Below are 25,612 nucleotides of genomic sequence, written 5' to 3' on the forward strand. Positions count from 1 at the left end.
GATTTTTGGATGGATACATTCCTGAGAAATGGGTGGGACACACACTCGCGGAAGGAAGAGTCCGGCTCGTCAGTACACTCCAAGAGGAGCTCTTTGATTCTAAAGAAAGGCCATTGGTGAGAAAAGCCTGGGCAGATCTTAGGAAGCAGATGTGGCTGATAAGGGAATCAATAAGAGAAGGGCTGGAGGCCTTGTGTGATCCTTTGATACACGTATCACTGAGGCTGACCTACACGTGTGATCCTCTAGTCTCTCCCATGGCCTGTGTTTGGGGTTTTCAGATTTGGAGACACTCCTGCTGTGATAAACTGCTCTACGGAGGAAGGGGGACACAGAGGAAGGGGCACTACAAAGCAGGCAACCCCCAAAACACAAAAGCAGAAATATTAAATCACATTTGTGTCTGGAAAAAGCTTATAAAAAGAGGTGCTTGAGGACTAAGGAGTGAGGTATGTGAGGGCACATCACCTAGGAGACACAAGAACGCTCACATGGAGCCTAGAGCTTCAGATTCATCCTGGCCTAAGACCAGAGGACCCTGGGAGGAGGAGTGGGAGCGAGGTCCAGTGGGGATACTGCTGAGTGGATACCAGGTGCGATCTGGTCCGTCGGAACCGCAGCACCAATCGGGCCATCCACCTGTATGTGTGACTCAAGGCCCCTGTATGCCAGGTGGGGGTCTTGCTGAATCTTAAAGGCCGTCCCCCGGTGAAGTGCTGTGATGAAGATAGGGCTGTCACCCTACACAGTAATGTGACCCAAAGAGGGATGCCGCCTTCAGGGCATGGCTCTAAACGCACATATGTCAGGAGTGGGCTGCTGGGAATCTTAAGAGCCGGCGCCCTGGTGCAGCTCTGTGGTGAAGATAAGGCGTTGCACTGCGCAGTGTTGTGACCTGATGGGGGACATCGCCTTGAGTGCACGGAGCCTGATCCCTGTATTACAGATGGTGGTGTTGAAGAAGCCAATGGCCTTTCCCCATGAACAGTCTGTAACTGTGAACTCAGAGATGCGACTTTGCCATTGGAACACGGGTAGCACCCCAGGTCTGCCATCAGAGGCAGATCGCACTTATTGCGACAAAAGAGGAGGGCCAGACTCTGTGCCGGCTGTGACAAGACTACCACTCATCGCCGGCACCAGCCAACATTGACCTTGCCTCAAGGCCACTGCATGCTGCATGGGACAGAAGCAGCCTTGGTGACCGTTCTTGATGACCTGCGAACGCGGGCCGACCAGGGTCGGGCAGCCTTTTTAGTGCAGCTCGACATGTCGGCCGCGTTCGATACGGTCAGCCATACAATATTGATCAGGAGATTGGCGGAGGCTGGAGTATCTGGGCTGGCCCTTGAATGGCTGATGTCATACCTTGATCATAGACACCAGCAAGTGGCCATACCACCCTTTAAATCAAACATCAGAAGGGTTGGTCAGGGCGTACCTCAAGGGTCAGCCATCAGTCCAATACTTTTCAATCTCTACCTCCGCCCCCTGGTCATGTTGATTAAATCTTTTGGCATTACGGTCACCAATTACGCTGACGACACCCAGCTCATCTTGTCCCTCGAGGGTAAGGATGGGGTGTCCCAGGAGGCCTTTCATCGCTGTATGAACACCATGGCTGAATGGCTGGGTAATAACTCCCTGCAGTTCAACAGCGCAAAAACTGAGGTGCTGCACTGCTCCCTGGACCGCATCCCCAGACCACTTCCGCCGGATTTCTGGCCTCCTGATTTCCAGGGCGCTAGTTCGCCCGCGGAGTCGGTTCGTAATTTGGGGGTAGTGTTCAGCGCCAGCCTGCAGCTTGATGCATCAGTGAATCGAACAGTGGCCACCTGTATGGCGCTGCTCTGCTCGCTGCGCAAGATCTTGCCCCTGCTCCCGCCACAGGTAAGACCAGAGGTAGTGCGGAGCATAATTTTAAGTCGCATTGACTACTGCAACGCACTACTCTTGGGAGCTTCGGCTAATCTAGTCGGTAAATTACAGCGGGTGCAGAATTTTGCTGCCAAACTGGCCCTTTCACGCCGTCGCCTGGATTCCTCTACTAAGGCACTTAGGGACCTCCACTGGCTGCCAGTCTCCCAGAGGATTGATTTTAAAGCACTATGGGCTTGGTGTTCAGGGCTTTACATGGGCAGGGTCCGCCCCCTTTGCGGGATCTCTTTTCTTGGTACACCCCGTCTAGAATGCTACGTTCAGCCTCTTCCCATCTGGTAGTTGTACCTAAGATCTTGAGGTCTCGGACTGGCGGTCGGTCTTTTAGATTTGCGGCTGCAAGATTGTGGAACTCTCTTCCTTTGGGTCTGCGGGGTGTGGAAAATTTTAATTTTTTTAAAAAAGCTTTGAAAACCCATCTGTTCCCCAGGGTAATGTAAATGTATCTGCTGCTGGAAAACATCGTGTATGTGTAAGTGTCAGGACAGTCTAAGCGCCAGGATGCCCGTTGGGTGACAGAATTCGCGCTATACAAGAATACCGTTACATACATACATACATGCTCCTGGGCCTTCCATCTCGCCTACAACGGGAGCAGGTAACACTGCACCTTTATTCACAGGGCGTGTGTGGGGGGTATCTGCTCTGACTGAAGCACCAAAGGTGCTGGGATACTTGTGTCTTTCAATTGCCGTTGTGAGACATCTAAGAACTCATATTCTCTAGAGGGACCTAATTTGGATGTCGCCTCAAATAAATGGGAATAACTCCAGCCGTCCTTAGATGATCAGGATACTGGAGTGGAGGAGTGTGGCTCAATGGTTAGAGCGGCAGACCCTGATGCAGAGTTCTGGCCCGGGACCAGGGTTCAATTCCCGCCTCGGCGGGTCTCGGGCTCAATTTCCTCGGACCTGACAATTCTCGCCTCGGTGCCTATTCTAATCACTGGGCAATAGCTTGCTTAACCTCCACACCGGCCCCAACAGCGCTGGGATGCCTGGCTTCACCCTGGGGGTGCCCAGGAGTGGACACTTCACAGGGAAAGCCAGGAAGGGTTCCACAGCGGTATGAGTAATAGCGCCAGGAAACCACTTGGTGGCAGTGCGCTCTACAAATACCTTGACATTTACATTTACTGGTGCCCGCATGGGCAGGGCTAGACTACTGTTATTTTTGAGTGTGTATAGTTCTTTGCAATGTGTGTGAATAAATAAAAATTTTTATAAATACGAGTATTTTGCTGAACATTCATTTATTGAAGATGCTGAACGTAATTTGAGTTGTGTGCCTGTGTTCGTTTTACACCTTCTTCCTCTCTGAGAAGCCTTGGACTGCTCGACCCACGCTACCACTAAGAGTCAAGTGCAGAATGCGTGCTTGGCCCAAGTGCTCAGAGGCCATATTGGCCGTGTCACACGATATCTGGAATAAAAGACGTCAACCCCCACAGTTAGGCTCAATATGTCCCTGCAAAAATGGGTTTTGACAGGTGTAAACACATTGAGGAATCTAGACAAAGATTATATATGAGGTTTTAAATAAAAACCTTTGAAACAGTGTTAACAAGTGTTCTGATAAATCTCTGATCTGCCCCTTTAAAACTAAAGTTTGTTACAGTTGTACTTCTGGAATGGAAACATCACAAGCAAGAGTCATAGCATGCATTTTAAATGAATAAAGGTGCTAGTTTTGTACTGTTGGCAACTTACAAGAGCATTATTGCCTATGGCACTTGTAATACAGTGGACAGGACGTCTCCCTAGTTTCTGACAGCATCTTTGTCCACCAAACTGTAAATAAGCCCCTAGGTGTCTTCTTTACTTCGGTGTATCAACAATGTTCACTTTCGCCACTTTCGCTGGGTGCCTATACTCCACCTCACCTTTGAAACCATTTTCCAAAGAATATCAATGCACCTACGACCACCTGGACCTCCATGAGTGACGGACAACATCCCTTGCTCTCCATATCCTGCTAGGAGTTGGGTGACACCCAACCCCTTCTGCCTTTGGTAAAAGTGCCCTGAAACTAGCCTCTTGATGGCATGCAATGTTATATAAAAAAAATGCAAATACAATTACATAAAAGACACAATTTTCTCTGTATTTCATGATAAAATTCAATAAAAAATATTCAACACAAAAAAAAGACAATTCAGGTGACTACTTACCAGCTAACAGAAGGAAACTGTTTACTGCAGGGAGTGGTTAATTGTGGTTAAGTAAACAACCCTCCATGATATTGTATGAAACCTTATGTACCAAGATATTATCCAACACAGTGCATAGAAAAATAAGCAAATTGAGGTTTTATCAAATAAACCCTTCACTGATGACTACATCAAATAAGAAATGTGCATTTATAGACATGACAGTACTAATCTGTCAGCAATTTCGATTGTTCCAAATTATATGGAACCAATCAGAGCCGTATTATGCCCAGAAATTTAAAAGCACGACTTTGCAAAGTACTAGTATGCATGAAGTACATTCTAACTGTGTGTGGCACCTTACCTCCTAGAGCATGTCTTGGAAGCAGGAAAAATCTGAGAAAGATTTCTGAGGGCTTTGGAATTAATTGGAATTGAGCCAGAACCAATGCACATCATCAAGAAAATCTCCAGGTGAAGATTCACTTTGAACTATTGGACACAGGCAATAGGAAGCAGCAACATGATGGTCCTTGGAAGAATGGTGAAGCGAAAACAACACACGGAAGACAAAATCTCGAGGTTCCGCCCGAGTGCGGGGACTGTCCCATGACTGCGGGACCTCCGCCACGCGTGCGGAGGCCATTTGGGAATCAGGCCCTACGACTGTGCCGCTGGCAGCTTACCCATCAGATTTAGCACTCTGAACATGGAGAGGTGTACCCGCCAGTGGGTACACCTCTGACTCTTCCATGGCAGGCCTTTGTGAATAGAATTTGCTCACATTGATATTGCACCAACATGGCTGAATTTCCATGTGAGCAAATTTGCTCTCAACAGTGGCTGGCGGTCAATCACGAGTGGGTCCATCAGCAAATTTGTTCAACAACGACAAACACAAATGTTTGCAGGCAGTTTCCACCCGGAAGACATTCAGATGTATACTCATGACAGGAATTAGTTAACGTGTTTGTAATTTATGTACGGTATGATAGACAGTACGAGAAGATTGTTCTGTGAATATTACTGCCATTACCGTTGCAAATAGAAAAATGCAAACATTCCCAATCAATGATGAAAACTATTTATTCTCTATAAAGAGGCGGCTATTACTCACATGCTTCTCCAAAACGTGGAGATTGTGTTCATCTGAGTCACTCAGCAGACTGCAGAGCATCTGAAATAAAAAAAAGGTTTGATATATTATCAGTATGTGATTTTCAACATAGTAACACAATTGCCTGGATCACAGAGGTTAAAGCAGCAATGTGAAGCTGTAAGTGTACATCTCAACAATGGAAAGCTGTTTCAGGAGGTTTTAAAATGTTGTAAACTTTCCAAAACTTCAGCAATGGGTAAAAATATTTGCAAATTAAGTTTTTGCCAACTCTTTTATAGCAAACCTTTTTTTGCAAGTCAAATTTCTTACCAAAAGCATTTTTTTTGTGCTCAGATGTGTTTGCATTGTTTCTAAATCGTGCAACCCTTTAAAAGTCTGCGGTACTTTGCAGAGTCTTAAACAACATTCACAGAGGTTTGCTAAGGAATAACCGCAAATATCACAACTTGCAACTCTTCTTGTTTCTATCAGTCTACTTCATTTAAATTTGACTTAAACATATATGTGAGATGGATGGGCCAGTTTATTTAGTATTGCAGATTGAAGATTGAGTCTAAAAATAATTTAGGAGATAATTTCACTTTTACCATGATTTGTGCTGGAATATTTCAGAACATAACCAAAATACGTCAAAGAGGATATTTTTGCTCTTCCATTAAGATTTACAATGCAACCAACCTATTTGGAAAAACTCAGTACATTGTCCTAATGTTTTTGTGCAAAAGAGTTTAAGTTTGAGCATACAAGAGTGTGGTTAAGGCTAGGAGAACCATGCCAGACATATGGAGCTGTTGCAGTCATTGTTAACTCATTCATTCTCTTTTACAGTTTTCTGCTGGTGTATTGTCATGGGAGGAGTTGAGTGGAACATTTCATTTGAGGAGGATTCTCTTTGGCACACAGTAGTGGAATTTGCATGGAATGGCACATTTGGGATAACCTGATTTTCCTGACCTAATCACGAGGCCAATGCCATTCAAGGAAATGCACAGTATTGCCACAGTGATGCTTGTTTTAGATGTCCCATTTGCAAGCGTGTGCCTTTTAGGGATTTTTTTTTCCCCTGGGAACGCACCTAAAGTTGAGAAAGCCCCCAGTTTCTGCAGCTCTGTGCCATATAATGGGATTCATTCTTTCTGGCAGAACGTAGGAGTCTTCTTTTGGTGTTCAGTGTCTTTTGATAATCATGGTATTATTTGAATATCTCTACTCGGGGTCATCTGTGTACTGTTTTTGGGCGCTTCCTTGGCAGTATCTACTCAGTTTCTTTATCAAGCGGAGGAAGGTCAGTGCATTGCATTTTTTCTCGATGGCACAGTACAGTATTTATTGTAACCATAATCTCAATAGATCAACTATTTATTGATTTACGTAGAAAGCCAGATTATAATTGTACCAATATTGAACTTGGGTAGTACACAAAAGTCCTTTGTAACTTCCTGCTATAGATTCCCATGCTAATGTGCTAGTTGGAGGACATTACAACAAATCAAAAAGAAACACCATCTCAAGATGGCCACGACTATGTGCATGGTGGGTCCTGACAGTCCTATCCCTCTCCTGTTGTGCACAGTGTTAGAATATTGAATGTTTCATGCGTTTAGCAACCAATCAGTGCCTCCATCTGTATCTTCATTAATGTGGCAGCTTGGTTGTGACGCCCTTCTCAACTCAATAAGACTGATGCCACTAGGGTAGTGAGCTGGGCGCAGTGCGGGTTGGTGGGTGCCTCCTTTCTACACTTTCCTTCAGCCTGCGATGCAGTTGAGGGGTTCTGGAGGGAAGTCGTGCCCAAGATCGGGATGACCACGGGTATCGCGAGCCTCCTTCTCCCCCGGGGCCTGCCTGCTGGGTATGGTGACGCGGCCTAAGGGATGGAAGATCCCGTACAGACTCTCCCAGCTTGCACTCCTTCTGGCTAAACTGTGGATGGCCATTGGGTGGTTGGGGACCAAACCACTGTAGATCCCCTCCTAGTTTAGGGATCTGCTCAAGTGGGGGGTGCTGGAGTTGCGGAAGAGCAACACCCGAGCATTTATTGTACCGACGACAGGGATATAGATGATGTGATGACTTGGTGTCGGCTCCTTGACAAATTTAATGGTGGAGGGGAATCGGACTCTGGCTCGTAAAATGAGATGCGACATCCGCGTGATGTGGATTGCTATAAACGAGTAACGTGACAGCCAAGTGTGGTAATGAACTATCTCCTTACATGGGAATTGCTTGGAGACTTGCACAATGTTCTGTTGTATTCCCTATTATGTATCCTCCTGCTGTTATTCTGTCATTTCTAAAAACGCTCATCGTCAATAACTATTGCAATATCCTAACGAGATTCACAGCCCTTGTATTCGGGGCCTTTGCACTGCTTGTTATGTTGTTCTCATGTTGAAAATCAACAAAACAAAGTTTAAAAAAAATGTGACAGTTTGGTACCGAAGTAAGCAAAGGATAATTTCTCTCTCAGAAGTGTACTTGCACCGAGAACAGCAGATGCATTTTTGGAAGGTTCTGAATTATTGAAGCTGAATGCCAGTCATAAAGCCGAAGTGAGACAGAAGGTAGAGCTAGGTTGGGTAAGTGATGAAAGCTAACAGACACGCAGAAGAGAATTGAGGAACACATTACCAAACAGATTGGACAGGCTCAGAGGAAGAGATAAAACAGCCGCAGTATTGATTGCAAGTAAATGTGTTCCACGAATTGAATCTGTCAGTGTTCTATTCGCACCCTCACGCAACAGACAATGAAACAATAAAGGAAAATGGTCATGAGGGCAAAGCAGTGCTGTCTAATCTAGGAAGTAAAACCTCACAGGAAAAACTGGCAGATTCTATGGGCCATAAGATGAGAGAACAACATTGAACAAGTACTGTCAAGGAGACCTTAACACAAAGAGTAAGGACAACATTTGGAATATATTAATGTCTTAGTTTGACAAAATATCACAAAACAGCATTCCTGGTGCGAAAATAGTAATACATATAATAAACCAATAACAGAAATCATAGAGTGACAATAAATGTTAATCATTCCTTTTTCTGTAATGGTCATAGTGGGGAAGATTCTTTATTTTTTCTGTGTCTAAGTGTTACTTAGGAGTACAAAAGTTTGTATTTGTAAAATGCAAATTCTGAGCCACAGAATTAACTTTTGCAATCCACTTTCTCATTAAATAAGGCGCGCCATTCTCTGCATGAGAGTGGCCACACAAACACTTATACTAGCCCGCAAAGGCTAAACTTTGTGGGCATTAACAAATCCTGCCTGGGGTTGTTTGTACTCCAGTTTGGAGGAGACTTGACTTATACATATATACATTCACACACACACACACACACACGCACACACGCACGCACGCACACGAACACACACACACACACATATACATCATCAAGGTACATATATGTGGAGTTAGGTATAGAAGATATATACCTATGTACCCTTCGATCGCCTGTGGAAGCATAGAGGAAGCTATGTTTCAACAGGAAAGAATAAAACTGCTTCTAGGCTGGGAAAGTGAATTATTCATCCCTGCATTTAATCAGAGTGAGGTGTAGGTGGTAGTCAACAAGTACATAATCCGTACGAGTGTGGTGCTGTTAAATGTCAGTAATGACCACCAACTACAAAACCTATGTATGTTAAACCCTGTATTACTGCACCTAATAATTTCACACCAAACCTTTAATATTGAAATTGCCATTCCTTCTATTTCATTACTTCAGCCTACCATTGCCCTAACTTTGACATGTTTGTGTCCTTTACCTAAAGCCCACTACTTGACACTGCAGCTCATAACAACCTCAACCCAGAATACACTGGGTTGGTAAAGCCTTCATTTTCCTAGCCCCCACCACAGATTTTTCACCCTCAAAACATCAGTCCGGCTCAACAGACGATGCACATGTCGGCTTCATCTAGCCCATGTGTGCAGAGGTATGGCTCCTACCTATCGAACAGTTGAGACAATACCAAGTTGACCTTCTCAAAATCAAGGCGTGCTATGTGACCTCCGGCATACCATAAGGTGCCACCTCATAACAGGTCATAACAGCAGAAGGTCTGAGGAACTCCTCAGTAGCGAGCTCTTAAAGATCCACCAATGCGTGGTCACGACTGACGTACAAGGTTGCAATGTTTGTCAATGAAAGAAGCGAGCACAAGAACAAGCCTTGGCTTTCAGCAAAGAACAATCAAGAATTTGGCAAAGTTTTACTACTTCTGCTTGCAATGCAGCATAACAGCGGTTGTGCCGGGACACTCCAGGGAGTATCCGTGCGCTTTATAAATATGCGCTAACATAACATACCAGTCAATTGAGCAGTGCTGTGTTACACAAGGGGGGGAAGAACAATTAGAATCATATCTACTAAGACTGGCCTGATCTGCTGCTGTCATTCCCTTTGCAGGTGCACAAACAGGCTGCCTTGTGCAACAGCTCACAATCAGAGGTGGTTGTGAACTGTCTTTGTTGGGATTTGTACTGAAACATAACCATCCAGTACAAATTCCTATGCCTAGTTGAGCTGCGAAGGATCCCAGATATTGGATGCATGCAGGTCACTGGAGCACTCATACAGTGCATGGGTTATTTTTGAGAAATAAATACATTTCCCCTTGTTAATGCCTGCTTCATGTATATTTGCTCCATCTATATTTCGGTCCTTGAGATTCCGGCCACAATATTTTGGTAGCACAATGAGTCTGTAGTCGATATTTCAACACACAACACTCCTCTCCCCCCTACATTTTATCTTCAAATTTCTTTACATCCTCGCTCTCCCTCCCTCACGTTTGGTCTATTCTCTTGTCTGCTTTCCCCACCTCTCTGGTTCCTCACTCTACTTTTTCTGAATCTCATTGTTCTTATCATTCATTTTTAATTCAATCTGTTCTTTTGTTATCAGCAGAGTTTCCTTCCTTGCATGAGGATTTGCAGGCCCCCCTGCCCCCTCCATTCCCACCTTGCATCCTTTCATTCTTCTCCCTGCTCATGATTGCAGAGATATCTGCTGTGGTAGAAGGGCTTGGGAGATTAATGAATTTTAACAGTGCTGCCACTGGAGTGCTGCAGAAGTGACAACTGGGTCTAATGAAACATGTTTGTAAGCCAGAGAAGGTGACTATGAGGTGACCTGTGCTTACCAACTATTCAGGATGTTGTGCACTGAAATTCTGCAGGCGGGTATTACTATAGCCTTACAGCCTGCCGTAGAGGGCTATACCGGCTATTAAAGGCACTCTCCAGCGTTCGGCTCGGGCCTTTAACAAGGGAGAGGGACTTTAATAGCCAGTATAGCCCAGCTACGAAGGGCTATAAGGCTATTAGGACATTCTGCCACTAGAGGGTAGAATGTTCTAACAAAAAAGAACAAAGCCTTATAGGAGCGTGAGGGGATTGGAATACACTCAGGCTCCCTGAAGCCTTTGTTCACAGCCTGAGCTGTGAATAAAGAAACATTGTAATGTTGGAGCTCCAGGCTTATACCAGCCATTATAAGCCCGGAGCACTCCATTGTTTTCAATGGAGCTCCCAACATTACAATGTTCTAATATATGTTACCAATGCTGTGCAGTGGTCAAGAGACACAAATGGGGTAATAACTAACAATAATGTAAGTCTGTTTTGATGTGAAAGTCCCCTGCATGGTGCAGGACGTGCACCATTGCACTGATTGACCCAGGTGCATGGATATCTGGACCCCTGGTAATGATTTTTGGTCATCTGCGGACACGGATCATGTGTGTATGCAATGACCTAGGCTTGTCTCATGGTAATGTGGTCTTGTTGGACTGGGAGGGGCTCACCAAGCGCTGCTCTTGTGATGGTAGAGGCCTACTACTCTTACCAGGATTGCAATGACATCACCAATGTGGTGGCAGCATACCCGTTTTGCATTTCATAGTGATCAGTAGTGTGAACAGGCTTTTTAAGCATTGTGTTGGTGACTACTGGCTCATCAAGATACTGCCAGATGGCGAACATATCTGTAGCCAAATTGAGGCATGGGAGACCAGGATTGGCCCCTATATCAGGTTACATGTGTCTGCATGAAGGTGTAATTTATCTCTTCTAGTATGTGGTCTCATTTCGTAGTACATCACAGGCAGTCTCATCTCCTTAAAGACACCCTCCTGTGTCACCAGTACCTTTCCCAAATCCCTGATGTCATCCGTGCTGGACTTGCCCTGGTTGTCACCATCAGCATACACAAACGCCCTAGTGTTATTCTCCATGGTGAAATGTACCTTTCCGCTGAAGCCCTAATGCCATCCTCGTGTTCACCAAAACCATGGTGGAGCAGTACCTTTCTACTAACGCCTCTGTGTTAACCTCGTGTTCCCCAAATCCCTGATGTCTTCCTATCTCCACATCGAAGTGGGTTCATGATGTCAATCAAAAGATTAACAAAACATCCAATGATTGAAGACTGCCACAACTGGTAGTAATGAGAGTGAGCCCTGGTAAAATAGGGAGTCAACAATATTTCTAGAAGGATGTGGATCAAGGGCAATCCCACAGATTCTACTGACCTTTTTGTAATTGGTCAAGCAGGGCCCAAGGTCTTTGGTGTGAATAGCTGTGGAGAGGTCCTTTAATATATGCACATGTTTAGCCTCCCCCTTAGGATGCCTGGTTTAGGTATTGCAATGGAGTTGGTGCACGGTATGGCTGGTGAGTGGCTTCTAAGTCTCTGGGAATCTTGAAGAGATCTTCGTGGAATTGTCTGCTTCAGTGATGCAAGGCTTTTTTGTATCTGCGGTCATTGCATTTGGTCCTCTGGTCAGTTGGATAGAAGCTGGGACAATATCCACTTTCACATTAGTACTCTGGCCTACCAGTTGGCAGAGCTCATCTGTCTCACTGGGACCTATGGTCTACAAGGAAGAGGCCACGGAGAGCAGTAGAGCTGGCAAACAGAGGGGGAGAAAAGGACTACACTCGACGACAAGTGTGAACCATGAGGTGGCTCTGGAGCCTGGAACAGAAACAAGGAACTGTGGGGCATATTATCAAGGCGGGCGAAATGAAATTATCGCCGCATTAGCGTCCGTTTTCGGCCGCTAAGCGGCGATAATTTCATCGCCCCATTAGCAAGCTGTCGCTAACATCAGTTAGCGACAGCTTTTAGGTGATAGCGAGCAGTTTGGGCCGGATATTTATCGCTAATGAGATGCAAAGTGGGCGTTCCCAAACTGTTAGCAACTGAAAACAGTTGCTAACATCGCTATCGCCTATTATCAACGCAGGCGTAGCGATGGAAATATTCGCGCTAATCGCGACTATCTCCAAAAGCTAACGCCTGCTCACTCCAGTACTTAGCCATTATATCCAATGGGAGGTGGATATTATGGCTAAGACCCTATTGGCGTTAATGAGTGAATATCGCTGTATTATCAGCGATATTCACACATTTATCCGCTATAGCCGGATATTTTATCGCTTTAGAGATAAATGTTGCTAATAGCACGTTATCGCCGCGATAATATCCGGCGATGCTTGGCGATAAAAAAACCCTCGCTAAGCCCATTTAGCGATAAATATCGCTAGTTGTTGGTAATATGCCCCCGTGTTATTAGGGGCACATGGAGGGGGAATGGGGGCTAGCATGGCTTCATTGTGGGTAATAGAGCACCCAGTAGGAAATACAGCTACTAAAGAGAGAGATGGCAGGGGCAGAGTGCATTTGTGGAGAATGAATGAGGCATCACCAGCAGGGTACATTACCAGGGAGCAATGGCTTAGAAGACTCCATGGTCAAGCTTACATTGTGGATGGATGTGTGCTTAAGGGTGAGACAGCCCAGTCTGAGTCTTATGAGTATGAGAGTGACTTAGAGCATTTGCAATATGCACACTACAAACAAAAGGGCTCTTGCCACCAGGGGCAAAGCTGACTTTGGGAGAAAGTGTGAACAACAGCATGGATCTCTCAGTCCTTATCAGAGCACATCTGGCCACTTTGGCAGCCATATGTATGTAAAGCTATATTATAAATGTATAAGATAAAGACATTCTTACCCTACTTCACGAAGATCAGGCGTTTGCTGATCATACAAAGACAAAGGATGAAGCAGAGATACATTTTAAAGTTGCAGCTCACCAAGGAGCCGTGGAATATGTTGTTTCTGTATGGTGAGGCAGTATACAGCTCATAACACATAATGATTCCAGTTCCTTTCATTACTTTATCACATGCTGGTTCTGGTGCAAGGATATTGCATTGGAATGTGCACTGTGGAGAAAACAATACACAACCTTTATTTTACACAGCAGGCTGTGTTTAAATCTCTGCTGCTTGCTGTCATGTGTTGCGGGGAGCACGCGGTGCAAGTCTGCGTTGAATGCTGCTCCAGAGGCCCGGGCACATAAGGAAGTAACTGTGTTGCATAAATGGATTTCTGTCATGAGCCTACGCATCTCACTACCTACATGTTTCATGCTCAGCAATTATTGTGTGTGCACTTGTGAGATGGTTTATCTTAGTTTGGGAGGGTTAAAAGGACCATTTAAATTTAAAAAAACGAATTTTGTTGCGCGCACTGCATCACCAAATGCGATGCAGTGCGCGCAACGAAATTCGTTTTATTTATTTAAATGTTTACTTACCTGTTAAACTCCGTAATCCATACATTACTACCCCCTACCCTGCCCCTCCCCCTCCCCACGTCACCGCCCTGCAGAAACTCCTACTGCCGACCGCTACTGCATGCTGCCCTTTCACAGTGAGCACATCCACACACAAAGCAGGGACATTCAGTGCCAGGAACTGCTATGGCAATGTGTGCTTTTTGAGACCAAAAAAATGTTTTTGCTTTTAGCCATTTGTTTAGATTGAGCTTGACAGCTTCCCCAACAATACCATTTTCCAAAAATCATAACAAAACAAAGCAAGCTTTGATAAAGCCAAAAGGCTGCCGCCCACCACCAGACCTATTCTATTGGCTTTGAGAGACTCTGACAGTGTATGGGAAATTGACAAAATGTTGATAGGAGTAAAATGTAAACAAAATTAACCGTGAATGTGTTGAACCTTTGGATCACGTTGTTTGTACTTGTTACACAAAACGTGATCTAAAAAGTGTCCAGCTTTGTCAAGGTGTTTTTTAACTTCTGATCTTAAAAAAAGTTTTTAAACATAAAAAGCAAAAAACAAACAATTCATAGATTTTGCAGACACAGAACAAGCCAAATCTACCTTTTCCAGTGCATGCAGAAATTGAAACTGTTTTTATGTGTACTTTTCCATACGCTTATAAACGAAAATGGTATGTTGCACGCAAATAATGTGCAGGAGCCCTGGCAGTGTATACGTGAGTGCTCCGTGCAGATCTAAGGGGGTCCTCCAAAGAGGTAGGGAATGGCACCTAGGACCCAGGGTCAGCCTTTGTATGTGTGGCATTTGACCTGAGCTGAGTCAGGATCAGCCTTTGCCTGGTGTGACCTTTCACCTGAGCTGAGTCAGGATCAGCCTTTGTCTGATGTGCCCTTTCACCTGAGCTGAACCCGGATCAGCCTTTGTCTGGTGAGCCCTTTCACCTGAGCTGAACCTGATCAGCCTTTGTCTGGTGTGCCCTTTCACCTGAGCTGAACCCGGATCAGCCTTTGTCTGGTGTGCCCTTTCACCTGAGCTGAGTCAGGATCAGCCTTTGTCTGATGTGCCCTTTCACCTGAGCTGAGTCAGGATCAGCCTTTGTCTGATGTGCCCTTTCACCTGAGCTGAGCCCGGATCAGCCTTTGTCTGGTGTGCACTTTCACCTGAGCTGAGTCAGGATCAGCCTTTGTCTTGTGTGCCCTTTGACCTGAGCTGAGTCAGAATCAGCCTTTGCCTGGCGTGCCCTTTGACCTGAGCTGAGTCAGGATCAGCCTTTGCCTGGTGTGACCTTTCACCTGAGCTGAGTCAGGATCAGCCTTTGTCTGATGTGTCTTTTCACCTGAGCCCGGGTCAGCCTTTGTCCGGTTTGCCCCTGCCTAACAGCTGAATTAAAATAAGCCTTTGTCTTGTGTGCCCTTTCAATCGAGCTGAGTCAGAATCAGCTTTTGTCTGGTGTACCGTTTTACTTGAGATGAACCAAGAACAGCCTTTGTCTGCTGTTCCCTTTCACCCGAGTCGAGCCATGATCAGCCTTTGTATTGTGTGCCCTTTGACCTGAGCTGAGCCCGGATCGGCCTTTGTCTGGTGTACTGTTTAACTTGAGTTGAACCAAGAACAGCCTTTGTATGATGTGCCCTTTTACTTGGGTAAGCGAGGTTCAGCCTTTGTCTGGTGTGACCTTTCACCTGATCGAGCTGAGTCAGAATCAGCTTTTGTCTGGTGTACCGTTCAACTTGAGATGAACCAAGAACAGCCTTTGTCTGGTGTGTCCTTTGACCTGAGCTGAGCCCGGATCAGCCTTTGTCTGGTGTGCCCTTTCACCTGAGCTGAGCCCGGATCAGGCTTTGTCTGGTGTGCCCTTTCACCTGAGCCTGGATCAGTCTTTGTCTGGTGTGCCCTTTGACCTGAGCTGAACCCGGATCAGCCTTTGTCTGGTGTGCCCTTTCACCTGAGCTGAGTCAGGATCAGCCTTTGTCTGATGTGCCCTTTCACCTGAGCTGAGCCCGGATCAGCCTTTGTCTGGTGTGCCCTTTCACCTGAGCTGAGCCCGGATCAGCCTTTGTCTAGTGTGCCCGTTCACCTGAGCTGAGCCCGGATCAGCCTTTGTCTGGTGTGCCCTTTCACCTGAGCTGAGCCCTGATCAGCCTTTGTCTGGTGTGCCCTTTCACCTGAGCTGAGTCAGGATCAGCCTTTGTCTGGTGAGCCCTTTCACCTGAGCTGAGCCCGGATCAGCCTTTGTCTGGTGTGACCTTTCACCTGAGCTGAGCCCGGATCAGCCTTTGTCTGCTCTGCCCTTTCACCTGAGCTGAGTCAGGATCAGCCTTTGTCTGATGTGCCCTTTCACCTGAGCTGGGCCCGGATCAGCCTTTGTCTGGTGTGCACTTTCACCTGAGCTGAGTAAGGATCAGCCTTTGTCTTGTGTGCCCTTTGACCTGAGCTGAGTCAGAATCAGCCTTTGCCTGGCGTGCCCTTTGACCTGAGCTGAGTCAGGATCAGCCTTTGCCTGGTGTGACCTTTTACCTGAGCTGAGTCAGGATCAGCCTTTGTCTGATGTGTCTTTTCACCTGAGCCCGGGTCAGCCTTTGCCTGGTGTGACCTTTCACCTGAGTTGAGCCAGGATATGTTTTTTTCTGGTGTGTTCTTTCACCTGAGTTGAGCCAGGATAGGCCTTTGTCTGGTGTGCCCTTTCACCTGGGCTGAGTCAGTATCAGCCTTTGTCCGGTTTGCCCCTGCCTAACAGCTGAATTAAAATAAGCCTTTGTCTTGTGTGCCCTTTCAATCGAGCTGAGTCAGAATCAGCTTTTGTCTGGTGTACCGTTTAACTTGAGATGAAACAAGAACAGCCTTTGTCTGCTGTGCCCTTTCACCCGAGTCGAGCCATGATCAGCCTTTGTATTGTGTGCCCTTTGACCTGAGCTGAGCCCGGATCGGCCTTTGTCTGTTGTACTGTTTAACTTGTGTTGAACCAAGAACAGCCTTTGTATGATGTGCCCTTTTACTTGGGTAAGCGAGGTTCAGCCTTTGTCTGGTGTGACCTTTCACCTGATCGAGCTGAGTCAGAATCAGCTTTTGTCTGGTGTACCGTTCAACTTGAGATGAACCAAGAACAGCGTTTGTCTGGTGTGCCCTTTCACCTGAGCTGAGCCCGGATCAGGCTTTGTCTGGTGTGCCCTTTCACCTGAGCCTGGATCAGCCTTTGTCTGGTGTGCCCTTTGACCTGAGCTGAACCCGGATCAGCCTTTGTCTGGTGTGCCCTTTCACCTGAGCTGAGTCAGGATCAGCCTTTGTCTGATGTGCCCTTTCACCTGAGCTGAGCCCGGATCAGCCTTTGTCTGGTGTGCACTTTCACCTGAGCTGAGTCAGGATCAGCCTTTGTCTTGTGTGCCCTTTGACCTGAGCTGAGTCAGAATCAGCCTTTGCCTGGCGTGCCCTTTGACCTGAGCTGAGTCAGGATTAGCCTTTGTCTGGTGTGCCCTTTCACCTGAGCTGAGTCAGGATCAGCCTTTGTCTGATGTGCCCTTTCACCTGAGCTGAGCCCGGATCAGCCTTTGTCTGGTGTGCCCTTTCACCTGAGCTGAGCCCGGATCAGCCTTTGTCTGGTGTGCCCTTTCACCTGAGCTGAACCCGGATCAGCCTTTGTCTGGTGTGCCCTTTCACCTGAGCTGAGCCCGGATCAGCCTTTGTCTGGTGTGCCCTTTCACCTGAGCTGAGTCAGGATCAGCCTTTGTCTGATGTGCCCTTTCACCTGAGCTGAGCCCGGATCAGCCTTTGTCTGGTGTGCACTTTCACCTGAGCTGAGTCAGGATCAGCCTTTGTCTTGTGTGCCCTTTGACCTGAGCTGAGTCAGAATCAGCCTTTGCCTGGCGTGCCCTTTGACCTGAGCTGAGTCAGGATTAGCCTTTGTCTGATGTGCCCTTTGACCTGAGCTGAGGAGGGACCGTGCAAGAAATCTCACCAAATCCGTTGTGTCTAGGGGGTGACCTGTCATTGGGGGACCCACAATTTTATCTTCACAAAATATTCACCCAATCACACGTTTTTAAGAATCTCTGCTTCCAGGATTTTCCATGTTGGTTCTGTTACAAATGCTTCATTAATCCAGCCCTCCACCGGCACTGACCTATATCAAAGTCTCACAGCCTTAATTTGGTGCAGATAGTGTTTTAATAGGGTTCAAAGCTACTTTTAAAATTCTCAAATGCCGTTTTTGCGCCCATAAAATGTTTTACTAACTTGAAACTTGGCAGGGAGAGAGCATGCCTCTCGTGTTAAGCCCTGATTGCGTGCACACCTAAACCCTTAGACATTTGTGGGAACTCACAGCATCCACCAACTAACGGCATATTATCAAGAACGGCGATAACATTATCACCGCTTTAGCGGCAGGAAACTGCAGCTAAAGCGACGATAAGGGGCTTGATAATATGCCCTGGAGAATTCCCATAGAAGCCCAGGTTCTGGTGTGAAGGACATCAAACCTGGGCTTCTAGGGGAATTCACAAGGGCGTATTATCAAGCCCCTTATCGCCGCTTTAGGTCGTTCTCCTAATATGGCCCCTTATACTCAGAGGTTTACTCATGACAAGGCATGTGCAACCCTAAAAGGGTAGGAAGGGAATTGAAACCCCAGATAAGCATTTTCTTCACAATTAAAATGTTTTCTCTATTTAAAAAAATAAAATAAACGTTGTTCCAAGGCAAGGCGCTGCCCTTGCATAATTGCACGCTTCCTCCATCATCACTTGCACAGGTGCGTCCGCAATGCTGCAGATGACAATTCGTAAAGATTTTTCCTGGAGAGTGCCTTCAAACTCGCTGCTGTTGAAGACTCCAGGGGGAACCTGGGAGAAGTTTCGTGAATTTGAAAAATGCTTAAACCTACCCTCCTGCAAGGTCGAAACGTCTGGGTCTAGATCGTTTGAGATTCGCTCGGTATTTGGCTGTATAAATGTAAAAACACGGGCATCCTTCCTGCAGGGGCACTGAATTAAAAGGCAGCACGAAACCGCGGTAAAATGCACAAGAGGCTGCTGCGGACCGATGCAATGAACAGCCCTGCAGGCAGATGTGCCCTGAACAGTGTAGAGCACAGTGAATATACAGGAGGCACATTTACATAGAATGAATGTCAATGGCAATCATCTACATATTCTTGGGGGGAGGGTCGTGGATTTTTATACTTTTTTGATTGACCAGTCCTTCTCAACCTGCCCAATCAGCGTGCTTCTAGCACCAAGAAACCTATTTTGGTGAACGTGGCACTATATAAATATATTTGATTGATGGTTTGAAGTTTATGCCATTTCAATCAATCAATCAGGGTCTCAAGGAGCTGAGGGTGGGGGGATTGCTGGACGGATGTGGTGGAGGATCATTCGAAGAGCCTGCTCTTGAGGTCCTCCCTGAATTGAGGTCAGTGACGCTGATTGCCTGAGGTGCAGGGGCAGGGAGTTCCATGTCTTGGCGGCGAGGTAGGAGAATGATCTTCCTCCGGTACTGGTCTTGTGGATCCTGGGGATGGAGGCACGGGGGCGAGCCGGGAGGATCGGAGTTGTCTGGTGGGTACGTTGAATGTGAGGCGGTGGTTCAGGTACGCTGGTCCTTCGTGTACGGCCTTGTAGGCGTGAGTGAGGAGCTTGAAAGTGACTCTCTTGTTGACTGGATCCCAGTTGAGTTTTCGGAGGTGTTGCGTGATGTGGCTGCTGTGGGGGATGTCAAGGACTAGTCTGGGCGCAACATTTTGGACGTGCTGTAGTACATTGAGATGTTTCTGGGTGATGCCGGCGTAGAGTGTGTTGCCATAGTCGAGTCTGCTGGTGATGAGTGCGTGGGTGACTTCTGGATTCTGTTGGGATCCATCTGAAGTCTTTCAGAGCAGGTGAAGCGTGTGGAAGCAGGTTGAGGAAACTGTGTTGATTTGGAGGTCCATCATGAGCAAGAGTCCAGTATGATGGCAAGGTTGCTTGCGTGGTCATTGGGGTGGAGGGTAGCACCCAGGGCGTACGGTCACCAGGAATCATCCCAGGGTGACGCGGAGAGTCACAGGATGAGGACTTCAGTCTTGTCCAGGTTGAGCTTGAGGCAGCTCTCTTCATTCCACTGTGGAAGATCGTTCTGGTGGTTGAGGGTTCAATGGTGAGGGAGAGGATCAGCTGGCTGTCATCGGCTTAGGACACAATGTTATGTCAGGGAGGAGTTCAGGGGACTTCACAGCAGATCCTGTGGGTTCTGAGAGGAACGGTGGTAGTCTGACTTGTTGGGTCTGGCTGGTGATGGAGGAGTGGATCAAGTCAGGAGCCATGCTGCGGATGCCGGCGTTGTGGGGTCGGGCGATTAGGGTGCGGTGGAAGACGGTGTCGAAGGCGGTCAAGAGGTCTAGTAGGATGAGGGCTGATGTCTTGCCCCGTTCGAGGAGTGAGCAGATGTCATCTGTGGCGGCGAGGAGTGCAGTCTCTGTGCTGTGGTTGCTTCGGTAGCCTGATTGGGAGGTGTCCAGGATGTGGTTCACTACCAGTCATTGGGGAAGGTGCCGGTTTTGATGGTGGCATCTGCTCTGTGGAAGATGTGGTACCAGCCTTGGTCAGTCAGGGTTAGTCCGGATCTCAAAGTGCAGGTGTTCCATGTTTGTCAAAGGGTCGTTAGAGTGCGTGGTTAGTCATAGTGTGCTTTTGTAAACGATGGTGATGCCTCCTCTTGGGTGGTCAGGACGGTACTTGAGGGTGATCCTGTAGCCACATGGGATGGCGCTGTCCAGTCCAGAGCAGGGGTTGGTCCAGGTTTCCATGAAGAAAGCGATGCCAGGAGCGTTGGCGTCAAGGAGGTAAAAGATTACCGTGGCGTGTTTGTGGAGGGAACGCACATTGAGGAGGATGCAGTTGAGGCAGAAGGGTACGCTGTTGATCGACTGGGCTGCGACAGGGGCTGATGTGATGGCGTGGCTGAAGGTGCGGTTACAGTTCCGGCAAACGAATGGTCCAAGAGTCTTCTTTGAAGATACTAGGAGGCAGGTGGGTTGTCTTCGAGGCTTGAGGGCGAGGAGGGTCCTGGTGTCATAGAGTTGTGGGGTCTGAGAGGCAGGGTACCTGGTGTCGGGCACGGTCCAGGCACGGAAAGGCGCAGATTGGCTTGCACAGTGGATGCCATTATGTAGTGCTGTGGGGGGGGGGGCGGACAGCTGGTAGGTGGGAAATGCGGGAGGGGGAAAAAGCACACTGGAAGGGGGCAGGGCTGTGGGGGATAGCAGCGGCAATGAGGGAGAGGTCAGCAAAAATGTAAAAACCAGGAGAAAAAGCCAAAAGCCAAAAAATCTGAGGAAGCAGGAGACTAAATGAAGGCAGAGGCAGATAAAAGGAAATTGAAAGCAGAGAAAGGGATAGAACAGTGAGAAGAGGGACAGGAGGGCAGTCAAGCAGCAGAGCAGTGACTCTTTACTATTGGACCACCAGGGATGAAGCACTGGCAGAAGCCTGTGGGTGGAGGAGGGCCTTGAACTTCTGACCTCTGGGTCAGTGGTGCAGGCAACAGCAGGAGAGGACCGCAGCAGCAGCTTCCAGACGGCGCTGCGCTGTGGAAGGAGCAAGTCCACTAAGGATAGCGTACTGCCCAATGTAATTGAATGTGGAAAGACATTTCCACATGCAGGAAGAAAGGCAACGGGACCACTAGTAAAGATCAAAGGAAGAAACAAAACCAAGATAGCTATAGGCGTCAAATGAACCAAGCAGTGTTCACTGGCCACTGTTGAGCTGAGTAAAAATGACGTCATGCGCACTGGAACGTTGACATTAACGCGTGACCAGTGACCGCATGGCCATGCAGGAAGCGGTCCACTACACCCATTAGTCACTCACAGGTTTCCATGGATGCAGCTTCCGGTCCAGCTGCGAGGCTTCACAGATCCTCCTCCACCAGGAGAAAGAGGGTAATGAGAGCTGACACGTCACACTGGGAAACAATAATGGGTAATTAGAAGACTCACCTGTCATCTGCACAGCACAGCGCCCGCCTGCTATGGAAAACAACCTGTCACAATTAGGGAAAACTCCAATCAGGTGGTAGGCGTGAAGCCTCTGTCACTTCAGGCATTACTGATATTTTAAGCAACACTGAATTTTAAGTGCTTTGTTTCGTTTTCCCAGTATTTTGTTTTATTTGCATGATCCTATAAACATCAGGGTAATTGCATTTATTTCTGTTAATGCCTGGCGCTCACCTAACCTCCCATCTATAATCCACCCACATACTCATCGCCAAAGTGGGCGAACTTCCTGGGCCTCATTACCTTGGTGGTAATGAATATTCCACTTTAAAGGTGTCGGGGAACTTGCTAAGGTTCATCAGCCATGCCATATATTGTAATTCCATCACATCTCTATCCTCTGGCCTATTTTCTCCTTTTCAGAACTCAACACACTTAGTTTCAGCTCTGCATTAAGCGGCACAGGTTATGGCGGCCATTTTGTGTTTGGTTCTCAGAGGAATCTTTCCTTCCAGATCAGCTGTTTCCCTGTGTGGATCACTGGCCAGATTCTCTTAAGAGTTTTCGCCTCATAAAGGATTTGTACGCTTAAGTAATCTGCACACATGTAAAGAACAAATTACTCACCTTTGGTAACGCTTTTTTGGGAGGATACTCTCTTTAACTGCAGATTCCTCACCCTGTGAATATCCCCAGGCTCCAGACTGGATCCGGAGAACTCAAAAGCAATGGTACAGCACTTTTGTAGGAGACGTTGTTCAACTCCATGTTGACTTCTTTCGACTCCAGATGTGAATATCAGAGCTGCAAGTAGGCACCACCCATGCACGCTGACATGAGCGTCTTTCTTAAGCTTATCCGGGCCCTCATACCCAGAGCCCATCAGTGAATTGAGAGAACCAGTGTGCAGATTCCTAAATTTGGGCCTTTTTAGATGGAAAGCCTATTTCCCAGAACCTGGGAGGGAAAGAGCGGTGAAGAATCTGCAGTTAGAAAGATTACCCATCAGAAAGAAGGTTACGGAAGGTGAGTAAATTGTTCTTCTGATAGAGACTTCTAGCTGCGGATTCCTCAACTTGTGAATAAATACCATAGCAGTCCCTCCCATAGTGGTGGGTTTGCAGAATGGCTCAGACTAAAAAGTTCTGCAGATTTGAACAGGCAAATTGCCCATCGCTGTGGACATGACTTTCAAGGTGGTAGTGGGATAATTGGTTATCAAAATAAATTCTATGTGAGATCTGTAACATCATCTCAGTCTGCAGCCTGTGTCACACATTGCTTTCAATAGTTTAATGAATATTTGGACAAAGATAGGAAGATAAAGCTAAGGTGCTCAATGCTCCAGTGATCAGTTGTATAGGGTAGGTGGATAATGTGTATAATAAGCTAGGTAATTCCCAAAGTAAATTCCTAAATTGTTTCACATAGACTAACATACAATTAACCCTATGGGGCCGATTCACAGAACTAACTTAAGACAAAATTCTAAACTTACTACTTTTGGTATTCACAGAAGTTAGGATTTTGTCTTAAGTTTGTCTTAAGACAGACTTAAGACAGACTTAAGTTAGGATTTTGTCTTAAGTCTGTCTTAAGTCTGTCTTAAGACAAACTTAAGACAAAATCCTAACTTCTGTGAATACCAAAAGTGGTAAGTTTAGGATTTTGTCTTAAGTTAGTTCTGTGAATCGGGCCCCAAGTGTCAACAATGTTTCAACCGCGTATAAAAATCAGGAGGTCATCATAAGGACATAGGTAGAGCCCGAGCTTCAGTACTGACAATAAGCTCAGTGCCCTAGACAGTGACACTGAAGCAAAAAAAGATAGTACTTGATTAACAGTCCGGCTTAATCGCTAATGGAAATTAATTGTTCATACATGTACCGCGTCCTTTTAAGAATTGGCGAAGGAAAAGGTGCAAATACTTCAAAGGTTTAAAAGATCTTTGAGGAGGTCTATAATGCACATTATCTTCGAAGTAGTGAAAATTTTAAACCTCTGTACAATTGCTTTGTGGGACTATTGAGAACTTTCCTTTCAAAAACAGTTTAAAACCATTTGCATCTTCTGATTTTCATGGTTATGTCCTAATTACTTTCACTTTGTGTTGAAATGAATGAACAGAGATTGGAACTATCCTGGAACTGTTAAATCCAGATTTTTTCTGATCTTTATGTAGTTTTGGTTTCAGGGGAAATGAAGCATTGTCAAAGTCTGATTAATGACCTGTCCATATTTCAATTCTTTTGTGGCAGAGTCAAAATTGAAAGGTGCACATTTTTAATTTGGAATGTGCACATAGTTGAGCTGCTTCATGAGAATATGGAAATATGGGTGCAGTAAGCTCGACTAACGTAAACCCTGCCAAGGAGCTCCGTTCTGATTCTCAATGATAGTCGAATTATACGAGATATGAAGCAAGAGGTGCAAAAAGTATCATGGCAATATACTCTTTGTTGTAGTCAAAAAAGAGAACTTGATATATTTTGCTTGGATTACAAATTTCTTGTTTATTGATATGTTGGGACCCATAAAAATAGCCAGAACTGGCACGTGTTTCGCTCAGATAAATAAACATTCTAGTTTTCTCAAGGCTGTATCTCAACATTAAATGATAATGAAAAATAAGAGCCACTGGAACCAGATTAATACATTTAAAAAATACATTTGAAATTAAGGCCATCACAACCAGAGCTGCCAAACTGGGGAACCAGATTGCGTTACCTCAGCTGGCAGGTTATATTTCAGAGCAGGATTTTTGGAAAATTTTGACGGTAGAAGGCCTTCTTGACCGGGCAGAACTCCCCAAATTTAGACTCACCCCTTGTTTTCAAAACTAGAAGTGCCTGTTTAAGCCCTGTGGTGGTCCCTAGTCAGTCGAAGTTTCGGGCCCCCCTCACAAATTATCTCTTAATACCGAACGCATTGGATTTTTTTTACAAACTGACAGCTGCCAGGAGATGAACTTTTAGGAGACAAAACTGTTTTGTGAATCTGATGCAGTGTCTCTAATGTAAAGTTTTCGTTTCTTAGAGTTGATTCATTTCTATCTTTTGGAAACAATATTTTAGAGAGCTTGATTGTAATTTTCTTTCAAGAGCAAATCAATATTATTTGGATCCATTGTCGCGAGGCCCCTAAAATGAGTGGGGTACATAGGCCAGTGCCTATTTCGTAATCTGGAACTGAAAACAAGTATCTTCCCCAGAAAAGCACTTCTATCAGTACCAACAACAGTGCAGACAGGATCCCACAAATCGTGTGGACCACAGCTGGCTAGTGAAAGCGGAGGATTCATTCACATCCCCCTCCAAGAGGAAGTCAAGCCCAGGTAGCATGCAATGCCCAATCACTGCCTTTCCCAGGGAACCTTTAAAGTGAACAGGGTTCAAATGGCTACTGTAGGACCACAGCATGAGAAAATGGTATCCTCTGTCTAGATGAGAGGTATAATTCCCTATTAAATCAAATTGTATGGATTAAATATAAACTCATACAAAATTCATATCACAAAAACTGTAAGAGAACTGTAAGAGATAAGCAAGTTCTGCTTCTGTGTTGAGGCTTCACCCAAATGTTTAAGATATACACTGTGTGCCTGAAACCTAACACACAATATTAATTTAAGAACAAATTAAATTTTTATGAGTGACTAGCTTACCCGTCGCACGTTGCTGCGATCTCAGAAGAAAGGAAATTCAAGGAAACTTGTTATGATAACATTCAATTTACAATGTGTCATTTTTATTGAAACTTATTAATTTTAATATGGAAAACATTTCAAAGTGTCGTTTTAATTCTATTTATTTATTTGAGTGCTTG

The 25,612-nt window shown here is 46.0% G+C and overlaps 1 protein-coding gene across 1 annotated transcript in view; it reads right to left on the reverse strand.

Annotated features, from left to right (window-relative positions):
• PDE2A (phosphodiesterase 2A) overlaps nucleotides 1-25,612 on the reverse strand; it is a 1,220,867-nt gene that overhangs the window by 315,209 nt on the left and 880,046 nt on the right. Inside the window, exon 6 of the mRNA XM_078658599.1 lies at nucleotides 5,205-5,264. Coding sequence (XP_078514725.1) covers nucleotides 5,205-5,264 — 60 coding nt within the window. The remainder of the gene's footprint in view (nucleotides 1-5,204; nucleotides 5,265-25,612) is intronic.

Source organism: Lissotriton helveticus, chromosome 8 (assembly GCF_964261635.1).
Source record: "Lissotriton helveticus chromosome 8, aLisHel1.1, whole genome shotgun sequence".
In the NCBI taxonomy this organism is placed as follows: Eukaryota; Metazoa; Chordata; class Amphibia; order Caudata; family Salamandridae; genus Lissotriton; species Lissotriton helveticus.